Source organism: Anoplopoma fimbria, chromosome 8, assembly GCF_027596085.1.
Source record: "Anoplopoma fimbria isolate UVic2021 breed Golden Eagle Sablefish chromosome 8, Afim_UVic_2022, whole genome shotgun sequence".
Classification (NCBI taxonomy): domain Eukaryota; kingdom Metazoa; phylum Chordata; class Actinopteri; order Perciformes; family Anoplopomatidae; genus Anoplopoma; species Anoplopoma fimbria.
The window spans coordinates 8,745,954-8,765,735 of NC_072456.1; the positions used below are offsets into that span (position 1 = coordinate 8,745,954).

Genomic DNA, 19,782 nt, shown 5'->3' on the forward strand with positions numbered 1-19,782 from the left:
CTGGCTACACAGGGGCATTAAACCATTGTAACACTCATTGTATTCTATTAAAAAAATTAAAACCTTTCAAAATTAAAAAAGACTATCTGTATAATCATTCTTTTGCTAAATCATTTCAATAATGCATTGACCTTATTCTGCAATTTATATCATATAAGTACTGATATAAGGAAGATTTTATTTTGGAACCAGTGTGTCATGAGGTGTTCTTTATGTGGTCACTTCCACTTTTTGCTGTCCCATTGAGCCTGAGATTGTTTTTGGAGGCTGGAACAGACTTGCGCAAACCATTGAGCAATCTTTTTTTTTTTTTGCCTGCGGAATCCACAGCTCTCTCTGTGTATAATAGTGTTTCATTCCCCAGTTGTATTTACTTCTCTTTGGTGGTTCAGGGTTATGAAGCTAAAATGCACCTAATGCACCTAACCCGAAGCTGTGTCCTCTTGTTGTGCACGCTGACCCTTGTGAAAAGTCAAGGTAAGATGAAGAAGTTCAGTAATTCGTAGGGTCCCTTTTATCCTCCCATTTCATTTTTGGCTTGATGTTTTGTTGTGGGGGTCGGGGAGGTTAAATAATGCATAATGATTTGTATTTTCTTCTGTTTTTTCCTGTCGCATAGACACGTGTACACGTGAACAGTTTTTCAATGGCGACCTGTTTGATTCAAATTTTGACACGACTGATCTGGAGGCCACCTACCTTAGTGGAAAACAAGTGAGAGTGGGATGCAATGTTGGATACAGTGGCTTTTTCAAACTGATATGTGTCGGACGAGAATGGCAGTCAAGAGGCAAACCATGTCAACGTGAGTAATAATCTGTTATTGTTTGGAAATAAATAATCTTCCTTTAGGAATGCATAGGCTACTATTGCTGTACACATATTCCACATGTAATGCTGTTCAGTCAAATGAGTGCACAAAGCCAAAGCAGGCTAAACTTTAATGTATTATTATTATTATTATTATTATTATTATTATTATTATTATTAAATCTATGTTATCAATATAACAATAAAATAACATACTGCCTATTATACAATGGAGGTCCACCTGCATCATCACTGTTATTTGAGCCTTAAAAATATTTTAACCCACATTCTCTTTCATTCTAATGTTTTAAGCGAAGTCATGTGGTCATCCCGGTGATGCCCAGTTTGCAGATTTTCATCTGGAAAAGGGACAGGATTTTGTCTTTGGGTCACAAGTTGTGTACACCTGCCATAAAGGGTATGAAAATGTTTATAACCACAAATGTACACTGTTAATTCATATGCCTTCTAATATCTTTGAACTTTACTTTGTACATATTATTCTGTATCACTGTAGTATACCGGTCACAACAAGAGGTGTACTTTAAGTTTGACTCTTAATAAGCCATTTACTATATCACTGTTATACACATTACTCGTTTCAGTTATCAAATGGTCAGTCGTACAAACAACCGGCATTGCTTGGACCAAGGCTGGGATGGTGTGGTTCCTGTCTGTGAAGGTATGGCTGAAATAAAGGATAATTTTTGTCTAGTTACTGACTGGAAATGTCACTGTTTATTTCTGTGTCAAGAAATATTGAAAAATGTTTTTGCTTACCTGTTTATAGGTTGAAGGGTTTTTTTGATCATCTAATATATTATTTATTTGTTTTCCTTCCAGCCCAACAGTGCCGAGTGATTCATGTGGACAATAATGTCCAGGTGGTTGGGGACCTAGAGGAAGCAACCTATGGCAATGTAGTTCGATTCAGCTGCAAGTCCAGAAATGAAATGCTGTCTGGGTCACAAGAAATGTATTGTGATGAAAATGGAGAGTGGCGTGGCCAAGCTCCTATATGCAAAGGTACAGCAGGCTTTCCAAAATACAAAACAGGAGGAGCCTGTAGAAAAAGGATGAAAATAGAGGGAAAGGGGAAGACAGAAACAAATAAATACATGCATAACCCACCATGAGATATGACGGGCCAATTACAAAGACCCCAGGCTCTTAGAAAAAAAGATTTGTGCCTCCTTGTCACCCCTCTTTTCCGTCTTTTTGTCTGTGACCTGGAAATCAATTTAAACTCGACATCTTGAAGGATGTCCCAATTCCTAAAATACATCTCGAGGAGAGAGGAGGCTTTCCGGAGGAGCTATGACTGTGGATGCACAGGTGTATCCTTTGCAGAAGTTTTATTAGCACCTGTAAAACAAAGGTCAACCCTGCCTTCTTCAAATTGATGATCCCATACAACTAAAGTGCATTCTCAACTAGGTTTTGAGGGCAATGTACTTACTGCCTGATCATGGTCTCAATTTTCAACATGACGCTATCGTAAATTGAAAACAAAAAAAGAAAAACACAACTAAACCACTATGTTAGATTAAGTATAAGGTCATGGTTTGGCTGCAAATAAGTACATTTTATGGTATTCAGGTTAAGGACGTGAATCAAAATAGCTGAAAGTTGACATTTGATTTTACACAGGACACAAATAGTGGTATCCTGTGTGAAAGTCTTGTGTTTGTTTGACCCACCCATCCACCCTGACCTCCCTACGTGGAGTTCTGCGTACTAAATTAAAAACATATTTGTGATGTGACTAATTTGATCCAGGAGAAAAACATTAATATAAAAATATTCCTTCATATTTTCTTTTCCTTCAAAATGTATTTGACAATGTAATTGTGTTACATGGGAGACCAGGCTGAGGGGGCATGCTAACTGAAGGATGATGCAGCTGCCTTTGTCATATTTAATTGGTGTTGCTTTACAATGACGCGCAAAGCATGAATGTCTCATTTTGATTAATACCCCCGTCGCCTCGACTCCTCTCTCCTCTGAAGGAAGGACTAAGACAGGAGGAGAATGGGCAAGGCATAGAATTGAAGATGTACAAACTGAGAAATTAGAAGTGTCAGAGGAGCAGCGTTGAGGCATTATCAGAACAAACAAAAATCAATCAAATATTCGCTTAAAGATGAAAACTAAAGTGCACTGAAAGCTTTTCCTAAAATGAAAGATGTTTGCCATACATTCGACTGGATTAAGCAAAAGTTGAGTACAACAACTACTAACATTCCAGCTCAACTCTCCCGGCTGTCGTCCGTCACTTGGGCATCATCGTTTTTCCACCTACTTCACACCAAGTCTCGCCCTCATGTGCTGTGATTGGCTGTTACTACTGCGCTGTGATCTACTCCCAACTAGTCATTGGTCACTCAGCGTTACAGCACATGTTGATAATCTGCTGATAGGGCCCCTTTGAAAATAATCAAAATTAACTGAGAGGTTCTATACTTATCCACGTGTGGGATTTGGTCTGGCGATATGAGAAACAAAAATACCCCCAACCCCAAAACCCCGCCCCACACAGCCCTCCCCCATTGGTGCCCATTGGTGGAGGAAATATTTTAAACAAAGCTGTCATTCATGGCCATTACCTCTGAATGTTTAAAATAAGCGCCTGATTTAACTGTAAAGTCAGGGCAATACGTGATTACTGTTCATCCCCTTTTTAGGAAAACATTTTTTATATTTATGCTTGTTTTTTTGTTTCTTTCAACAGAGGTAACATGTACTGAACCAGAGATTGAAAATGGTCGTGTGCTTGAAAAATTTCCCGAGTACAAAGAAAATGAAGTCCTGAACTTTCAATGTAATCTTCACCATAAACGCACTGAAGGAAGACCTTCAACATGCACCAAACGAGGAACAGGATCAGAGTGGAGCCCCACACCTGCATGTGAACGTAAGAATAAACTGAGTAATCCAGTTTGATGGCTTTATCACACTGACTAGTGAAAATTGGTGCTAACAGATAGTATGCTTATTTTTCAAACAAATGAAGTAATAACATGTAGACTGACACTGCCGCCACTGGAGGGAACCAGGTATGATCCATCTTCCAAAAATAAGTTTTCACCTGGTGACACAGTGAGAGTCATTTGTGGAGAGAAGTACTGGGTTTCTACCCGTCAGGACACCACAGCAGTAAATACATGCCAAGGGAATGGAGAATGGACATTCACACCAGTATGCCAAGGTATAAAACAACATGGGCTAGGTGCCAGTCACAGATTATGGGATTGTTGTGTGTGTATGGTTCATTAAATTGTGATGATGATGATGAATCTTATCTTTATTACTTAAGTTACTAAAGTCTTTCTCTTCTTCTAGAGTTTACATGCAGCGATCGAAGACCGCAACATGTGTCTTACTGGTATGCCGGATATTTATATCAAAGGAAATTGGATAAGACTGTAAGTTATTGGTGTGCGGAAGGCTACAAGAAGACAGCCAACTTGGCCACATGCACCAGAGATGATTGGAAACCAAATCCACTTTGTCAAGGTATGTGAAGTTAACATTTTAACTATAACATAACTGTTTATTTTGTATCCATATTTGGGAAAGCTGGGAAGTAGCTTTTCGTCCAGTTTAAATTGATTAATTTCTTTATCGTAATTGCTGTCTTTCGCCAGAAATCGTAGGAACCTAAAAGCTAGTAAACTCTGGAACTAAATCATGAACCAAAAGCTGTCTTCACCTTTTTCTTAGATGTAACTCATAGATATGAGAAGAATTACCTCTACATTGCATTGGTATCTAATATGCTGGATTTTCAAATGGCCATGTTTGTGTACAGATATTTCATTAATGCTCACTAGTGTAAAGGTGCTGTGGTTTGAGTAGAGGCCAGTTTTTCTGTGCTGTCCTTTCTTATATATATTTTTTTTTTTTCATATATTTTTTCACATTAAAAAAGAAGCAACATAAGGTGCCATATTGCTTGTCTTTATATTTGCAAAACACAATAAAAATTTGGAATGCATGATTGTTTCATGTATTTGCTTTGACAATGGGCTGTTGCCACTCTTATTTGAGGTAAAATATCAGAATACTTTACTTGTTGATGAGCCAACTCTGATGTGAAGGTAAAATGTCACTTTCAAATCACGTTACAGAATAACTAAAATGTTTTTATTTTTTCAGCGATAACATGCAACAAACAATCTTACCCGGATGCAGACATTACTAGAAATGATAAGAACATATACAGGTACGATGAACGGGTTGATTATACCTGCAAGAATGGTTATAAGGGACGTTTTACTCTAACCTGTGGGGAAAGAGGTTGGATCGGGAATCCACAATGTGTAGGTAAGAAAATACAATACACAATATAGTTAAAGGGACGATTGTTGTTGTTTTTTCCAATCATTTCATTAATTTTCATTTTTCTTGCTTACACCACAATAAAATGATTGTTTAACAGATTAGAACTGAATCGCTATGAGTTAAAGCCACAAATAATTGTGGCTTTTACTTCGGGGAAAATATTGGGTTTTTTAAACGGCAAAGTAAAAAAATGTTGTCTGTTCTTACAAATTTTCTTGAGGATGCATCTTATTTTTCGTTTTTTACGATTGCATAATATCAAACAGATTTTTGAATTAAATTTAAAACTAATATTAATATATTTTGAATACACAAGTAGTTAGCACTCGTTAACCTACAGCTCCATGCTGTAATGTTATGTTGAAATTAGTATAAGAGACGGTTATATCTTGGGCTTAGTTTATTAGCCAAACATTAGCATAACACCGAATACAGAGACTGACTAGACTTGCACGTCAGGTGCGGACTACAGACTGCGGACTGCGCATGCCTCATATATACACCCGATCACTCCGCTGTGCACGTCAATAAAATAGTACCATTACATTACACATGCCTCATTTCCATCGTTACAACTTGTCTGGCCGAAAAAGCTTTCCTTTCCAGATAAAAACCCATCTGTATAATGTTGCCTGGTACTCTCCGCTCAATAACAAATCTACGTCACATTCTCCCCATTATACATCCCTCACACCACGACATTAATAGAGAAATAACTGATGATCACATTAAAAGAGAGCAACATAAGGTGCCATATTTACAAGCATCTCAACCATCTTGCTTGTCTTTATATTTGCAAAACACTAGAAAAATTTGGAATGCATGATTGTTTCATGTATTTGCTTTGACAATGGGCTGTTGCCACTCTTATTTGAGGTAAAATATCGGAACACTTTACTTGTTGATGAGCCAACTCTGATGTGAAGGTAAATGTCACTTTCAAGTCACGTTACAGAATAACTAAAACGTTTTTATTTTTTCAGAGATAACATGCAACAGACATTCTCACCCGGATGCAGACATTGCTAGAAATGATAAGAACATATACAGGTCCGGTGAACGGGTTGATTATACCTGCAAGGATGGTTATGAGGGACGTTTTACTCTAACCTGTGGGAAAACAGGTTGGATCGGGAATCCACAATGTAAAGGTAAGAAAATACAATACACAACATAGTTAAAGGGACGATTGTTGTTGTTTTTTCCAATCATTTCATTAATTTTCATTTTTCATGCTTACACCACAATAAAATTATTGTTTATCAGATTAGAACTGAATCGCTATGAGTTAAAGCCACAAATAATTGTGGCTTTGTTTTTTTTAAACGGCAAAGTAAAAAAATGCTGTCTGTTCTTACAAATTTTCTTGAGGATGCATCTTATTTTTCGTTTTTTACGATTGCATAATATCAAACAGATTTTTGAATTAAATTTAAAACTAATATTAATATATTTTGAATCCACAAGTAGTTAGCACTCATTAACCTACAGCTCCATGCTGTAGTGTTATGTTGAAATTAGTATAAGAGACGGTTATATCTTGGGCTTAGTTTATTAGCCAAACATTAGCATAACACTGAATACAGAGACTGACTAGACTTGCACGTCAGGTGCGGACTACAGACTGCGGACTGTGCATGCCTCATATATACACCCGATCACTCCGCTGTGCACGTCAATAAAATAGTACCATTACATTACACATGCCTCATTTCCATCGTTACAACTTCTCTGGCCGAAAAAGCTTTCCTTTCCAGATAAAAACCCATCTGTATAATGTTGCCTGGTACTCTCCGCTCAATAACAAATCTACGCACATTCTCCCCATTATACATCCCTCACACCACGACATTAATAGAGAAATAACTGGTGATCACATTAAAAAAGAAGCAACATAAGGTGCCATATTTACAAGCATCTCAACCATCTTGCTTGTCTTTATATTTGCAAAACACTAGAAACATTTGGAATGCATGATTGTTTCATGTATTTGCTTTGACAATGGGCTGTTGCCACTCTTATTTGAGGTAAAATATCGGAACACTTTACTTGTTGATGAGCCAACTCTGATGTGAAGGTAAAATGTCACTTTCAAGTCACATTACAGAATAACTACATTTTCCTTTTTTTTTTTTTTTCAGAGATAACATGCAACAGACATTCTCACCCGGATGCAGACATTGCTAGAAATGATAAGAACATATACAGGTACGATGAACAGGTTGATTATATCTGCAAGGATGGTAATAAGGGACGTTTTACTCTAACCTGTGGGGAAACAGGTTGGATCGGGAATCCACAATGTGTAGGTAAGAAAATACAATACACAATATAGTTAAAGGGACGATTGTTGTTGTTTTTTTCCAATCATTTCATTAATTTTCATTTTTCTTGCTTACACCACAATAAAATTATTGTTTAACAGATTAGAACTGAATCGCTATGAGTTGTGGCTTTTACTTCGGGGAAAATATTGTTTTTTTTAAACGGCAAAGTAAAAAAATGTTGTCTGTTCTTACAAATTTTCTTGAGGATGCATCTTATTTTTCGTTTTTTACGATTGCATAATATCAAACAGATTTTTGAATTAAATTTAAAACTAATATTAATATATTTTGAATACACAAGTAGTTAGCACTCGTTAACCTACAGCTCCATGCCTCATTTCCATCGTTACAACTTGTCTGGCCGAAAAAGCTTTCCTTTCCAGATAAAAACCCATCTATATAATGTTGCCTGGTACTCTCCACTCAATAACAAATCTACGTCACATTCTCCCCATTATACATCCCTCACACCACGACATTAATAGAGAAATAACTGATGATCACATTAAAAGAGAGCAACATAAGGTGCCATATTTACAAGCATCTCAACCATCTTGCTTGTCTTTATATTTGCAAAACACAAGAAAAATTTGGAATGCATTATTGTTTCATGTATCTGCTTTTACAATGGGCTGTTGCCACTCTTATTTGAGGTAAAATATCAGAATACTTTACTTGTTGATGAGCCAACTCTGATGTGAAGGTAAATGTCACTTTCAAGTCACGTTACAAAATAACTAAATTTTCTTTTTTTTTCAGAGATAACATGCAACAAACAATCTTACCCGGATGCAGACATTGCTAGAAATGATCGGAACATATACAGGTACGATGACCGGGTTGATTATATCTGCAAGAATGGTTATGAGGGAGAATTTACTCTAACCTGTGGGGAAACAGGTTGGATCGGGGATGCAAAATGTATAGGTAAGAAAATACAATACACAATATAGTTAAAGGGACGATTGTTTTTTCCAATCATTTCATTCATTTTTATTTTTCATGCTTACACCACAATAAAATTATTGTTTAACAGATTAGAACTGAATCGCTATGAGTTAAAGCCACAAATAATTGTTGTTTTTTTTAAACGGCAAAGTAAAAAAAATGTCAACTGATTTCTTAATTTAGCACTCATTAACCTACAGCTCCATGTCTCGTTTCCATCGTTACAACTTGTCTGGCCGAAAAAGCTTTCCTTTTTTTGCATTCTTAAAGGTTATACATGATGTATATTGTGAGTTTTTTGTTAAATATTCTAAATATATGTGCTCATTCAGGAGCACCACAATTAATTTTAACCAGAGCACCTGGAGTGTTTGGTAAGTAATTCATAATTTCATTGACTTTGTTTCAGGGAGACAGTGTAAAAGACCTCACATTGACAAGGCACAAATTACCAGCACTTTAAAGGAAACTTACAGTCACAATGAACATCTTGAATATGCATGCACAAACAACACTGAAAGAGTGTTTACTGTTACCTGTGAGAAAGGTGTCTGGACTGGGATAAGTTATTGTTCAGGTAAGAACATAACAATACAAAAACTATAGTTTTATAATGTGTAACTGGAGTTTGTGTGTTTTGATAGCAATGCAGCTAAAAAATAAAAATGCATTATTAATTTGTTTACCCAGGGTAATCAGATTAAAGATACAAAATGTGTATTGTTGAACAATTTCTTCTTTATCTATTCCTCCCATCACCACAGACATAACTGATGAGTGCTAATCTTGAACACCATTTAGATATAGTCTGTTAAACAGTTTTATATCTTGTTTTATCAGACCAGGAATCTACAACTTTGCAAGTGGTGTTGTTAGGCTGTACTGTATTTAGACACAGCAGTGCTTTGAGCTAAATCCTAATACGAGCATGCTAATATTCAAAATGACAATAATGGCATACTGATGAATAGCAGGGGTAATATCTAGCATGTTAAGTTTCTTAGTTAAGATTGTAAGCATGCTAACATTCACTATTTAACCGTGATGCTATCTGAATTTAACGTATTTTTTTGTTTTTCAATGATAGGATGTCCAACCGCTGATGTACATAATGGATTTGTTGTAGGTCCATACAACGACACACTGTACTACACCTGCAAAAACGGTTATGAACTTCATACGGAAGGCTGGTGGGCTGAGGCTAAATGTAATGATGGCATCTGGTCTGGACTTGACCATTGCTTCGGTAAATCATCTTTACTGCACTACAGGCCTAGGTCTAGCTGTAACCCGCACGAAGCAATCCAAAATATCTACTGAAAGCTGTAAATAATTTTTCAGTAAATTATTTAGTGAGGAATAAGCAAAGATCTTAAGGATATAAAGAGTATTTTCTGAAAGAGAGGTCAAATCTACCCACTCCCACGTACTACATCGGCAGTGAACACATCTTGCCCCCTTTCCTCATACATTTCTTTATACCTTTTTTCTAATATTTTTTGTAGGCTAAGTGAATAAATTATGAGTAATTTTAAATTAGTTTTTTTTATGTCAAGTCTTTCAGGCAGGCTAATATTGAAAGAAATAATTATGTTATTGCTAGTATCACATTTTTTAGCAACATTATACAGACCTAACTGTTTGAAATCTTAATCTCTCTAGTGAATAATACATGTGGAGAAATCCCTGTGATTCCTAATGGTAACGTGACACCTCGACGTGGAGAAAATAATGCCCGGATTACTTGTAACGAAGGATACCGCCCTCGGGTAAATTCCTTAACTTGTCACAAGGGAAAATGGCTTCCAAAAGAATCATCCCCCGAAACAATCTGTACACGTGAGTCATCTTCAGTTAAATTCTATCAGATTTAATGAAGCGTGTTTATGGAAAGATTACGGGGCATAATCTAATGCTGTGCATGTTTTCATATCTTGTAGCAACTGCTGTTCCGTGCAACCCCCCACCCAAAGTTGACAATGCTGTCGTTGTGGGTTCATATCAGAAGGAATACTTGTCTGACTCTGAAGTAACTTATCAGTGCCGTGATAAGTATGTTGTATTGGATGGTGAAGATACAATTCGATGTAATAATGGCCAATGGGAGGAGAAAAACATTACGTGCACACGTACGTATAAAAAGTGTCTCACAAAGTCGTAGACAGGAAGCTTTCAGACAATTTCAGATTTAAAGATAATATATGCTGCATGAATATATATAAAAAATGCTTTTTAAGTTCACGTCAGAAAAATAAATATATATGGATGGGAATGTCATAAAGTATCGATGTGTCCCAACTGATGTTGAAGGCATTGCAACATGTGTCAATACTAAGTGGAATAAATCAAGAGAATGTGAAGGTAAGGAGGAGTGTAAGTGAAAGCAGACTTAAAGGATCTTTTCAAAAAGTCTATCTTAATTCAATATTCACAAACCATTTGTGGGTTGAAAGAGTTCTAGGTCACTGGACTCACTCTTCTCCATACTGTCCGTAAAGATTTCCCTTCTTGCAACTACAGTGTAAATGATCGGGAACAAAATCCACAGTCCTTGGTCTGTGTCAAAATGCATTTTTAAGTAAAAAAATCATGAATAAATAAAACATGTTTGGTATATGTTATCCTTAAAGCTTAGAGACCTGCATAGACCCATGTTCTATATTTCTTATGGTGTGAAAAGGGATCTTTAGGGGTAGTTTAGGTGAACAGTATATGCCATATAGAAGTAGTACACATCATGGGAAATCATTTGTTTTTAACATTTTCTTTTTTGTCAAAAAATCTCTTGAAAGTACCATATTTAAGACACCAAGATCTTAAGGAACACCATAGCAAAAGCCATGCTATGATTTGGCCTCTGAATTCACATGAATCTCTGCTTTCTAATCATACTATACCAAGACTGTTAAGTTTAGAAATATGTTTTCTTCCCAAAATTGCATGAGATTAGCATTACATGGGCATGTCTGTAAAGGGGGGACTTGTGGATACCCATAGAACCCATATTAATTTAGATATCTTGAGGTGAGAGGCCAAGGGACCTCTGAGAATATGGCCATACCAATTTTTCCCTTCCAAAAATGTGTGGCCCCCTTCCTGCCAAGCTAGTAACAGGTCTGGTACCATTGGAGTTCTTTGGTCATCAGGTGTTATACAATACCAATATATTCACCCTGGCTTTAAAAATAATGTTGTCCATTATCCCACGGGTATCGGGGTTCATACTAGACAAGGGCACATCTTTTTTTCAGTAAGAGTTTTATTGCAAACACTAAACAGGTTTTTTTTCTTATTCTACAACCGCTACATTTTGACCTGTTATGCTGAACACTGACATTTTCTCCCACAGCTCCCACTCCGCAGTGATGCTGATTTTGTTCGTGGTCCAAAGAAGTCGCAGTAAAAATACCATGTATCATAGTGATGTAACATCTTGCTACATTATTCATAATCCTGATACATACAACCATTAGGCAGTGAATGACTGAATCAAGCATCTGTGTAATAAAGTGATTTGAAAGCATAAAGCTTTGCAATATTGTATACAATACAATAAAATTCCGAAGCTTTATTTTGTCTTTTTATTTTTTTATTACGAAACCAGCCCTTTTATTACATAATAATCTTACGACCGCAGAACCAATCAATTCATATGAATACACACGCTGTGTTAACAGTAGCTTCAGGTTTTTAAAACTGTGTTTCATCTTTGAAGAACAAATGATGTGTCAGATGACTCTCTTAAAAGTGCAACTCACTAGTTATGTACAGTTTGAATTTAAGGATTATCTCATCCATTTCAGTTACCCAGCATTGTTCTTCATGGAAGTGCATTTATGAAAACACCATAACAAGAAATAAGTTAACTTCTGTCAAAATATGAATAATTTACATTAAAGCAACACACTTTGCCAATCCCTCTTTTTGTAAAATTCTTGTTAATTGTAAAAATAAAACATAAATTCCTACTTAGAATACAAAACAGCATTTTTAGATCAAACACAGTGCACTCCCATTACAGTTGTCAACATTTAATAATATTGATAACCGTAAATTCTGTAGCATATCTCTAAAATATGTTTACGTGATTGATTATAAAAACACAATTGATTATACACACATTATTCTATTACAGACATATAGTATACATACAAATTACAGAATGAGATGAAAGCAGAATTTGAAAAAAGCCTTTTTAGCAAAGTTTTAAAGGAAGGCAGTGATTCAGCGAAATATTGGTACTTGGAACGGTTGACTTATGTATAAGCACAATAGAGTCGATTTGTTTCCAACGATACAAAGTTTAACATTTTAGTCTCTGCATGCAAGGCAGTTTATAGCTCTTTGCAAACAAGTCTTTTACTGCATTCAAAAACGATAAGCAGTAAAACATAAAAAATTTTTGAATACATTAAATTAAATATAATACAAATATAATATACTGGAAATACAGTTAGAGTGCAGTTACACTGTAGTAATAAGTTGTAATTGCACAAATGCAACAAAGAAAATGTAAGTGCAGTAGAGGAACATGTCAATAAAACTTTTTTTAGTTTACATTTTAAATGTTTGTCCGCCGAATAAATATTTAAGCAGCCCTCTGTTAGTCATTAACAAACTGACATCCAGTCGAGGGACAAAGTTAATCTTAAACTAGGTTGTTGTAAGAATAAGTCTTCAGCATGCTTGATGTTGGTCAATACAATGTCCTAAAATTTAGAACAAAAAAAGTGATGCATGTTTTGAGAAATTCAGCGATGAAATTTCCTCACCAGCATTGATCATTTGATGTACTTTTAAGTATAAATAACTATAGTGCATTATAAACAGTATTGCTCTCTCAGTACTATTTAATCAAATTCCTATATTGACTGATTGTTCCACCTAACGATTTTAACCCTGGACTTTGCACAAGTATCAACACTATTCATGACACAGTGAATGTGGTAATCAAACTAGACAGAAAGTATTTCATCATCAGCAGATACTCACAAACATCGGGTACTCAGCTTTAAACAAATCAATTTATGTTGCCCATAAGGCTGCTGTGTATATGACATTTTAATGTTTTTGTCTTTGTTGTTGATCCTGTCAGGTAAAACCTTATGTGATTTATTGGAAATGTTTTCTTGTTAGTTCCAAAGGTTTATATGTTATCAGAAAGTATGTTATTTTCTGGTTGAAAAGCAGAGTCCCTTACAGCACTTCATGAATGAATTTGATTGGATACTAAAGATGTGCATTATGAAGAGTCTATGAATTGATTATCATTGCACAGAGGATACTTTACATGGACTTTTCTGGCATTTTAGTATTGCTTATTTGAATAGTGCATGCTGTGTGTGTTCCCAAGCGTCATGTTTTATTCAAACAGCCTTGTGCAATCCCACGGGGCAGTCCATGTTATGTCCCTTGGGAAGTAGTCCCAAGGACTAAAGCTGGGGACAAACACAAAGAATACAGAGTTTGTCAAAGGAGTTACCCTCTGTTAAACTTTGCCAAAATGCGAGTGTCTTTCATCTTTTTGTTACTCCAACTTTGGAGGAACGTGGAAGTCTCTTCATCACAGAATGGTAAGACACTCTTAAAAATGCAATTTTTTGTTAAATTAAAGGAATCTTCTGATTCACATTTTGTGATATGAATCTGATTGGCGTCTGTAGTACACAACTGTTGAGAAGACATGTCCAATATCATCTTTTTTCACATGTTGCTGTTTTTTAGGATGTTCAGTGCTCCCAATTGTTCCTCACGCCGATGTGTCTGAAGACACCAAAAAAGCTGAGTACCAAGCGGGAAACGAGATTCATTTCACTTGTGAAACTGGTTATATATCAGGTCTAGCCATCACTTATGTATGTAGTCCTACAAGCGGACGCTGGGTGGCAGGCCGTCGAGGAAAATGCTCCTGTGAGTTAAATGGCTTTCTGTCCGATTCTTTATTTTGTTGCATTTTCAGTGACCGCAGTAATCAAGTTACAACAAATGTGTATCCTTTTATATGCTGGCATATTCTTAAAAACTCTTGTTTTATGGATTATTGACATTATTGTTATTGTATGCAATTCATTGTCTAGAGATTATAATTACACATTTGAATGTGATTATTTAGGAAATATGATGAATTTTTCACTTCATTTTCCAAAAGTAACTTCATCACTTGAAGTTATTAATCAGATGGTACTGAAAGCTGAAAAATGCTGCTTTATGTTGTGGGCAACAATTGCTACAACAATATGCTGCTTCAAAGCAAACACAAATGGCATGGCTGCTGCACAATGACGTGCTATTTTTAAACAAACAAAGTTGAAACAAAATCACATCACTGTCAGTTTACTGGTGCTTTCAACTTAAATTCATCAATGAAATATTAGATGATAAAGTTCAAAATATGTTTGAAAAATCACACTAGAAAATGTTTGGTCAATGAGAAATCTCTTTTTTTCATTTTCTTTTCTTCAGTAAAGCCATGTCCATTTCCTGATGACACTCCTAATGGCTATTATCAAATAATCAACGGTGAAGAGTTTGTATTTGGTACCACAATCAAATACTTTTGTAACAAAGGGTATGTGTATCTGTAATGATTCGTAAAAACATAATGGAAACACAGCCTATGAGCAGTATTTAGACAATTCATTATTTAAAACACAGTATAATGTAGTTGTAAACAAATAAAAGGATTTTTTTAATGTTTTTAATGATTGTCAATTTTATGAATTATATAAATAAACAGTATATATATATACTGTATATTTATGTGTGTGTGTGTGTGTGTGTGTGTGTGTGTGTGTGTGTGTGTGTGTGTGTGTGTGTGTGTGTGTGTGTGTGTGTGTGTAATATATTGTCAATCTGGTGCAGCAGTTACAGGTTTCACATGAAGAGTTATTGTGACAAATATATTTATATCAGCAAAGAAAAGACGCCATATGTGCGTGTATGAGACAACACAAAAAGAGCTACCAACTTGACACATTGTTTTTCTCTGCTTGGGAATTTCTCTGATGAACACTATCGTACTCTTTGTAGGTATCAAATGGTGAGTAAGGATGATACCAGGACTTGTTGGTTGGACAACTGGAGCAATCATGTGCCAATATGTGATCGTAAGTTTGATAACAACAGAGCAGCAATTTTGTTCAAATGATGTCAATAGCTATCAGCTTAAAAGCACTGCAAAGTTTTTGGTTTGTCATTGCACAAAGAAAGCTTTATCAAGCAAAAGTTCCCTCCATCATAGACATTGTTACATGACAGTTGAAGCACTTCTATGGCATAGATCGGCATGGAACTTTCCCGGCTGAATCATTCGTAAAAAAAAGAGTACTCTATTGTACTCATTGACCATACATAGGACATGATTTTTCAGAGACAAAGCTAAAATGAATTAAAATTTTTGGTCATGACATAAATCTATAGGGTCGGTACATTATCTATAAGAGTCCTGTGTTTCTATGTTAAATAACAATGAGGATATTATTCAAATACAAGCTTATCCCACCTTTTTCTCTTCATTGACCTGACGGAATGCAGCTTTGAGCTGTGAGCAACCGCCCGTAGAGGAAGGGTTTAGAATTGAAGGTTTACCGGAAAATGATGATCCCATACTTCCTGACCGCTTCCTAAAGTTCAGCTGTGATGGTCGTGGAAAATATCTGAATGGCAGTTCATTGCTGATATGTGGTAAAGATGGACAGTGGGATAATCCATTCCCTTCTTGTGAAGGTAAAACATTTAAAATGAAAATAATAATTCTGTAAACAACAATGGGCAATCCGAATGAACAATAACCCATGTCCCATGACCCTCAGTTATCATTCGATAATTTCTGTTTTATGCTCTCCAGATATCACTTGTGAAGTTGATGTGATGCAGCCTCATCTACATGTTACTGGACTACCACCAGCAAATGGAAAAATGAAGGTTGGACAGATCTTACGGTTTCACTGCGACGATCAATTTATAATACATGGATCTGAAGAAATTGAATGTTTACCAACTGGGAGGTGGAATGCCATCCTTCCAACTTGCGCTGGTACGTTCACTTTTAGTTGGAGGTTAATCCTATTTACATTGATGTTTTCATTTGCATATTTGGGTTAACCCATCTTTTTTGAGAGACACACAGGACATGGATGTAGACTTGTGAGAGACGTCCAAGGTCACATTAGGCTAAAAGCATCACGCGTCAGGTCAAAGCTAAAACTGATATTCATTATTCTGTGTATACAAAATGTGGTACAACACTAATACAGATCCTCTTTTGAGTTAATATTACAAACTTCTTAGGAAAAAGTTGCCTATTTACACATGTAGCGGAAATTAGAGTAACCTTAGCATTTATTCGGAGTTGAGTTTCTGGCCACCTAACAAATGAAACTCAGATATTCACTCAGATCTATTTTTGTCCTCCACCATAGACTATAGAGTCTGTGTATGGTGTACAGTGATACCATAATATATGTTGACGTAATCTACGTGACATGGATCGTAAATTTCTGAAGATTGATTCTGAAGAGTCGTTGTGAGGCTAAAAGTGTGAGATGGTGGATCTCGAAGCTAATGACACAGCAGACACCTGTCACTGAATGCGTCCCACCCTCAATTTTGCTTTACTAATTAAAAAGGGGGATTTTATAAAATATATCTCACCCATATGGATGGGGACAAATAAATGGAGACCAAAACCATTTTTTCGTAACGGGCTGTGAAAGTCTTTTTCTGCTGTAAAGTTGGGCATTCAACATGGGGTTTATGGAGATTGACTTACTTTTGTAACCTGCCTCAAATGGCCATTGGTGTAACTGTTCCTGTCACTTCTACGTTGGCTTCATTTCTCAGCACCAGTGGTTGCCGCTTGGTCTTTACTAAATCATAAGAAAATAATCTGCTATGAAGCTAAACAGAGCTGAGGGATGGCAACGGCCCTTTTCCCAAAAAAGAAGTCATGCGATCCATTGTTAATGTTAAACTATTAATTATAAATTATTTTATGAACAACAAAATCCACGTTGATAGTCAGATTTTTTGAGTAATTTTTCCACTGACCTCTACGGTATCTTTGTATAATCCAAATAAGAAATACATTTACATACATTTGCATACAGATGTACTCTTTCAGAAATTTGGACATTTAAGACATCACAATTGGCTTCATTATATCCAAAAAGTCAGATCTTAAGTATAATATGCTGAAGCTTTAACCTCTTAATTAATCAGATTTTCTTCTTCAAAACAGAAAAATGCAAAGTTGCAGGAGTTTCAAACAGCGTGCACTTGATCACACATGTACCAAACAATCAACTAAGAAGAGGACAAAAGTTGAGGTTTGCTTGCATCAATCCGAAACACATTCTTCACGGGAAGGCAGAAGTTGAGTGTTTAGCAAACGGACATTGGAGTGATCCCTTCCCAATATGTGGAGGTAAATCAATTATTTTCCATTTCCATTATTGTCCATATCTTGGGGAAATGATGGAAAAAAATGATCCCTGACCCAATTGTCAGATGTCTCACAAAGCGCACTGCAAACTTAGAGTGTTTGATTTGCTCTGTTTACCCTGCTCTGATACATATTATCTTTTGATGCAATTTGTTTGCCTAGTAAATGGAATAGATTTTTAGACTTAGTGTTAAGTGTTTCTTAAAAATGACATTTTGACCAGGAATTAACATTAACTCAACTTACAATAGAGTAAAAAGTTGAATCAACACTTCTCTAACAGGGTCCAAAAAAGGACTTGAACATTAAAACCTTCATGAAGGTAGCTTTTACTAAACTGTATTAGTTTTTGCTAGGTTAATGCCAATAAACTGGCAGTGTGTACATACAAATACGTACAAAGAAAGACAGAAAAAGGCTTTTTTGGGACTGACTCATTTGTTTTTATTTTTGTGGGGGTTTTTTTACATGCTTTTAGCTCCTTTCGGGTGTCTGAAATCACCACCCCTTCCAGATGGAGACACGGTGGGACATGTACAATTCACATACAACCATGGAGAAAGGGTTGGATATGTCTGTCAGTATCTCTACACTATGGAGGGTGAGCCTTACAAAACCTGCCACAATGGGGAATGGATTGGACAGATGAGATGTCTAAGTAAGTAACACTTCCCATACCTTTTTCATGTTGCGTACTGTGAGGAATTTGCATACGTCAAACTGATTCTGGTTTCCAGTGTTTGCATGTAGTGGCTTGATTAATACTAACAGAATATATCAATTATACAGGGCCATTATACGGCAAAGTGTAGCATTTCTTTAGGTCTTATGTAGCTTCAATCTAAAAAGGTTTATAATGAAATAATACAACACTATCTCTTTTACAGTTGGCTGGCCAGTAATTATCTTTATGTTGAGTATTGTACCACAACATGTTAACCATTACATTTGAGAAGACGTGCTTATCATTCAAACTCTGAATACACTTTTTATCCAAGAAGAGCAATAATTGTATATGCAATATGCTATAGAGTTATTCCCCATTAATACAATTCTGTTATCTTTTGCAGAACCATGCACTGTGGATGAAGAAGCCATGCGCTTGCATAATATTGAATATATAAAGATGACAAAAGCTGCATGTGCCCCATACTGATCATTTGACTTTCAAGTGTACCGAAGGTAGATACTCTGTCAGCACATTGAACATGCGTCAGATGTGTGTTGATGGTGAAATGGAGCTGCCCACTTGCCAGTAAAGGCTTTTATTTAACGGGATGAGATATAAACATAAGCTGGATTGACAACCAAAGTAATGTTTTAGACCAGTAATGTCCTGATCCAGTGGCTATACTTCAGTGCTGTGTGCGTTCATTTTAATAAAAGATATATTTCCCTTGTTTGCTGGCTCTATTTATATGATGAGAGTCAAGTCTGTTTGTCCGTTCTTTATGTGCTGAAAAGAAGATAAAAGTGAGCTATTTGGAGAAAACTGTTCTTCTCTTCCAAAAAATCAACAAAGTAATATCCAAAATATGAATGCAGCAAAATAACTTGATGATGATGATATTGACATTGTCTGGTTTTAGAAGTTAAGAGTGTTGGTTACAAACAATTTTACAATTATTTTAATTATTTTAATAAAGGTTTCACAATGTTTTTCACAAATGCTGTTCAATTTCTACACTGATTTTCCTAAGCAGCACTTATGAGCATGCACATGCTGTTTGGAACATTTTAGCTTTGGCTGTCGGAGGCGCTAAAAATGATGCCGAAAGCACTTTTAAGTAACTCTGCATAGTTACCTGTCTGGAAGATGGCCAATTTATCAGAGTAATGTACAAACATCACAAAGCGTTGGAAATAACACAAATAACAGTTTTTTATACTTTGAATTGTTTATTATGAAAA

The 19,782-nt window shown here is 35.9% G+C and overlaps 2 protein-coding genes across 6 annotated transcripts; both read left to right on the forward strand.

Annotated features, from left to right (window-relative positions):
* Positions 1–332: 332 nt before the first annotated feature.
* LOC129095157 (complement factor H-like) lies at positions 333–11,956 on the forward strand. 5 transcript variants are annotated; one of them, XM_054603548.1, is made up of 17 exons: positions 345–477; positions 620–805; positions 1,123–1,228; positions 1,416–1,492; positions 1,654–1,836; positions 3,542–3,724; positions 3,824–4,018; positions 4,153–4,326; positions 4,969–5,136; positions 6,138–6,305; positions 7,296–7,463; positions 8,241–8,408; positions 8,839–9,006; positions 9,517–9,675; positions 10,092–10,268; positions 10,370–10,558; positions 11,779–11,956. In XM_054603548.1, exons 1-17 carry the CDS (start codon positions 408–410, stop codon positions 11,793–11,795), a joined length of 2,556 nt encoding a protein of 851 aa, XP_054459523.1. In that variant the 5' UTR covers positions 345–407; the 3' UTR covers positions 11,796–11,956. The 5 variants fall into 5 exon arrangements, with proteins under 5 accessions (XP_054459528.1, XP_054459525.1, XP_054459526.1 ...); XM_054603549.1 differs by lacking the exon at positions 4,969–5,136; XM_054603550.1 differs by lacking the exons at positions 6,138–6,305; positions 7,296–7,463 and having other exon boundaries at positions 343–477.
* Positions 11,957–13,813: 1,857 nt separating this feature from the next.
* LOC129095160 (complement factor H-like) lies at positions 13,814–19,119 on the forward strand. Its single transcript, XM_054603558.1, has 9 exons — positions 13,814–14,002; positions 14,154–14,339; positions 14,892–14,997; positions 15,459–15,535; positions 15,963–16,154; positions 16,276–16,464; positions 17,668–17,853; positions 18,350–18,529; positions 18,942–19,119. Exons 1-9 carry the CDS (start codon positions 13,933–13,935, stop codon positions 19,025–19,027), a joined length of 1,272 nt encoding a protein of 423 aa, XP_054459533.1. The 5' UTR covers positions 13,814–13,932; the 3' UTR covers positions 19,028–19,119.
* Positions 19,120–19,782: the final 663 nt, after the last annotated feature.

Bases quoted from the DNA above. Each gene is read 5' to 3' on its own strand.
- LOC129095157 (XM_054603548.1), top strand. From the start codon at position 408: ATGCACCTAATGCACCTAACCCGAAGCTGTGTCCTCTTGTTGTGCACG. The intron at 8,409-8,838 runs GTAAGAAAATAC...ACTTTGTTTCAG, and splicing joins CGGGGATGCAAAATGTATAG to GGAGACAGTGTAAAAGACCT. The intron at 9,676-10,091 runs GTAAATCATCTT...TAATCTCTCTAG, and splicing joins TGGACTTGACCATTGCTTCG to TGAATAATACATGTGGAGAA.
- LOC129095160 (XM_054603558.1), top strand. From the start codon at position 13,933: ATGCGAGTGTCTTTCATCTTTTTGTTACTCCAACTTTGGAGGAACGTG. The intron at 14,003-14,153 runs GTAAGACACTCT...GCTGTTTTTTAG, and splicing joins AGTCTCTTCATCACAGAATG to GATGTTCAGTGCTCCCAATT. The intron at 17,854-18,349 runs GTAAATCAATTA...ACATGCTTTTAG, and splicing joins TCCCTTCCCAATATGTGGAG to CTCCTTTCGGGTGTCTGAAA.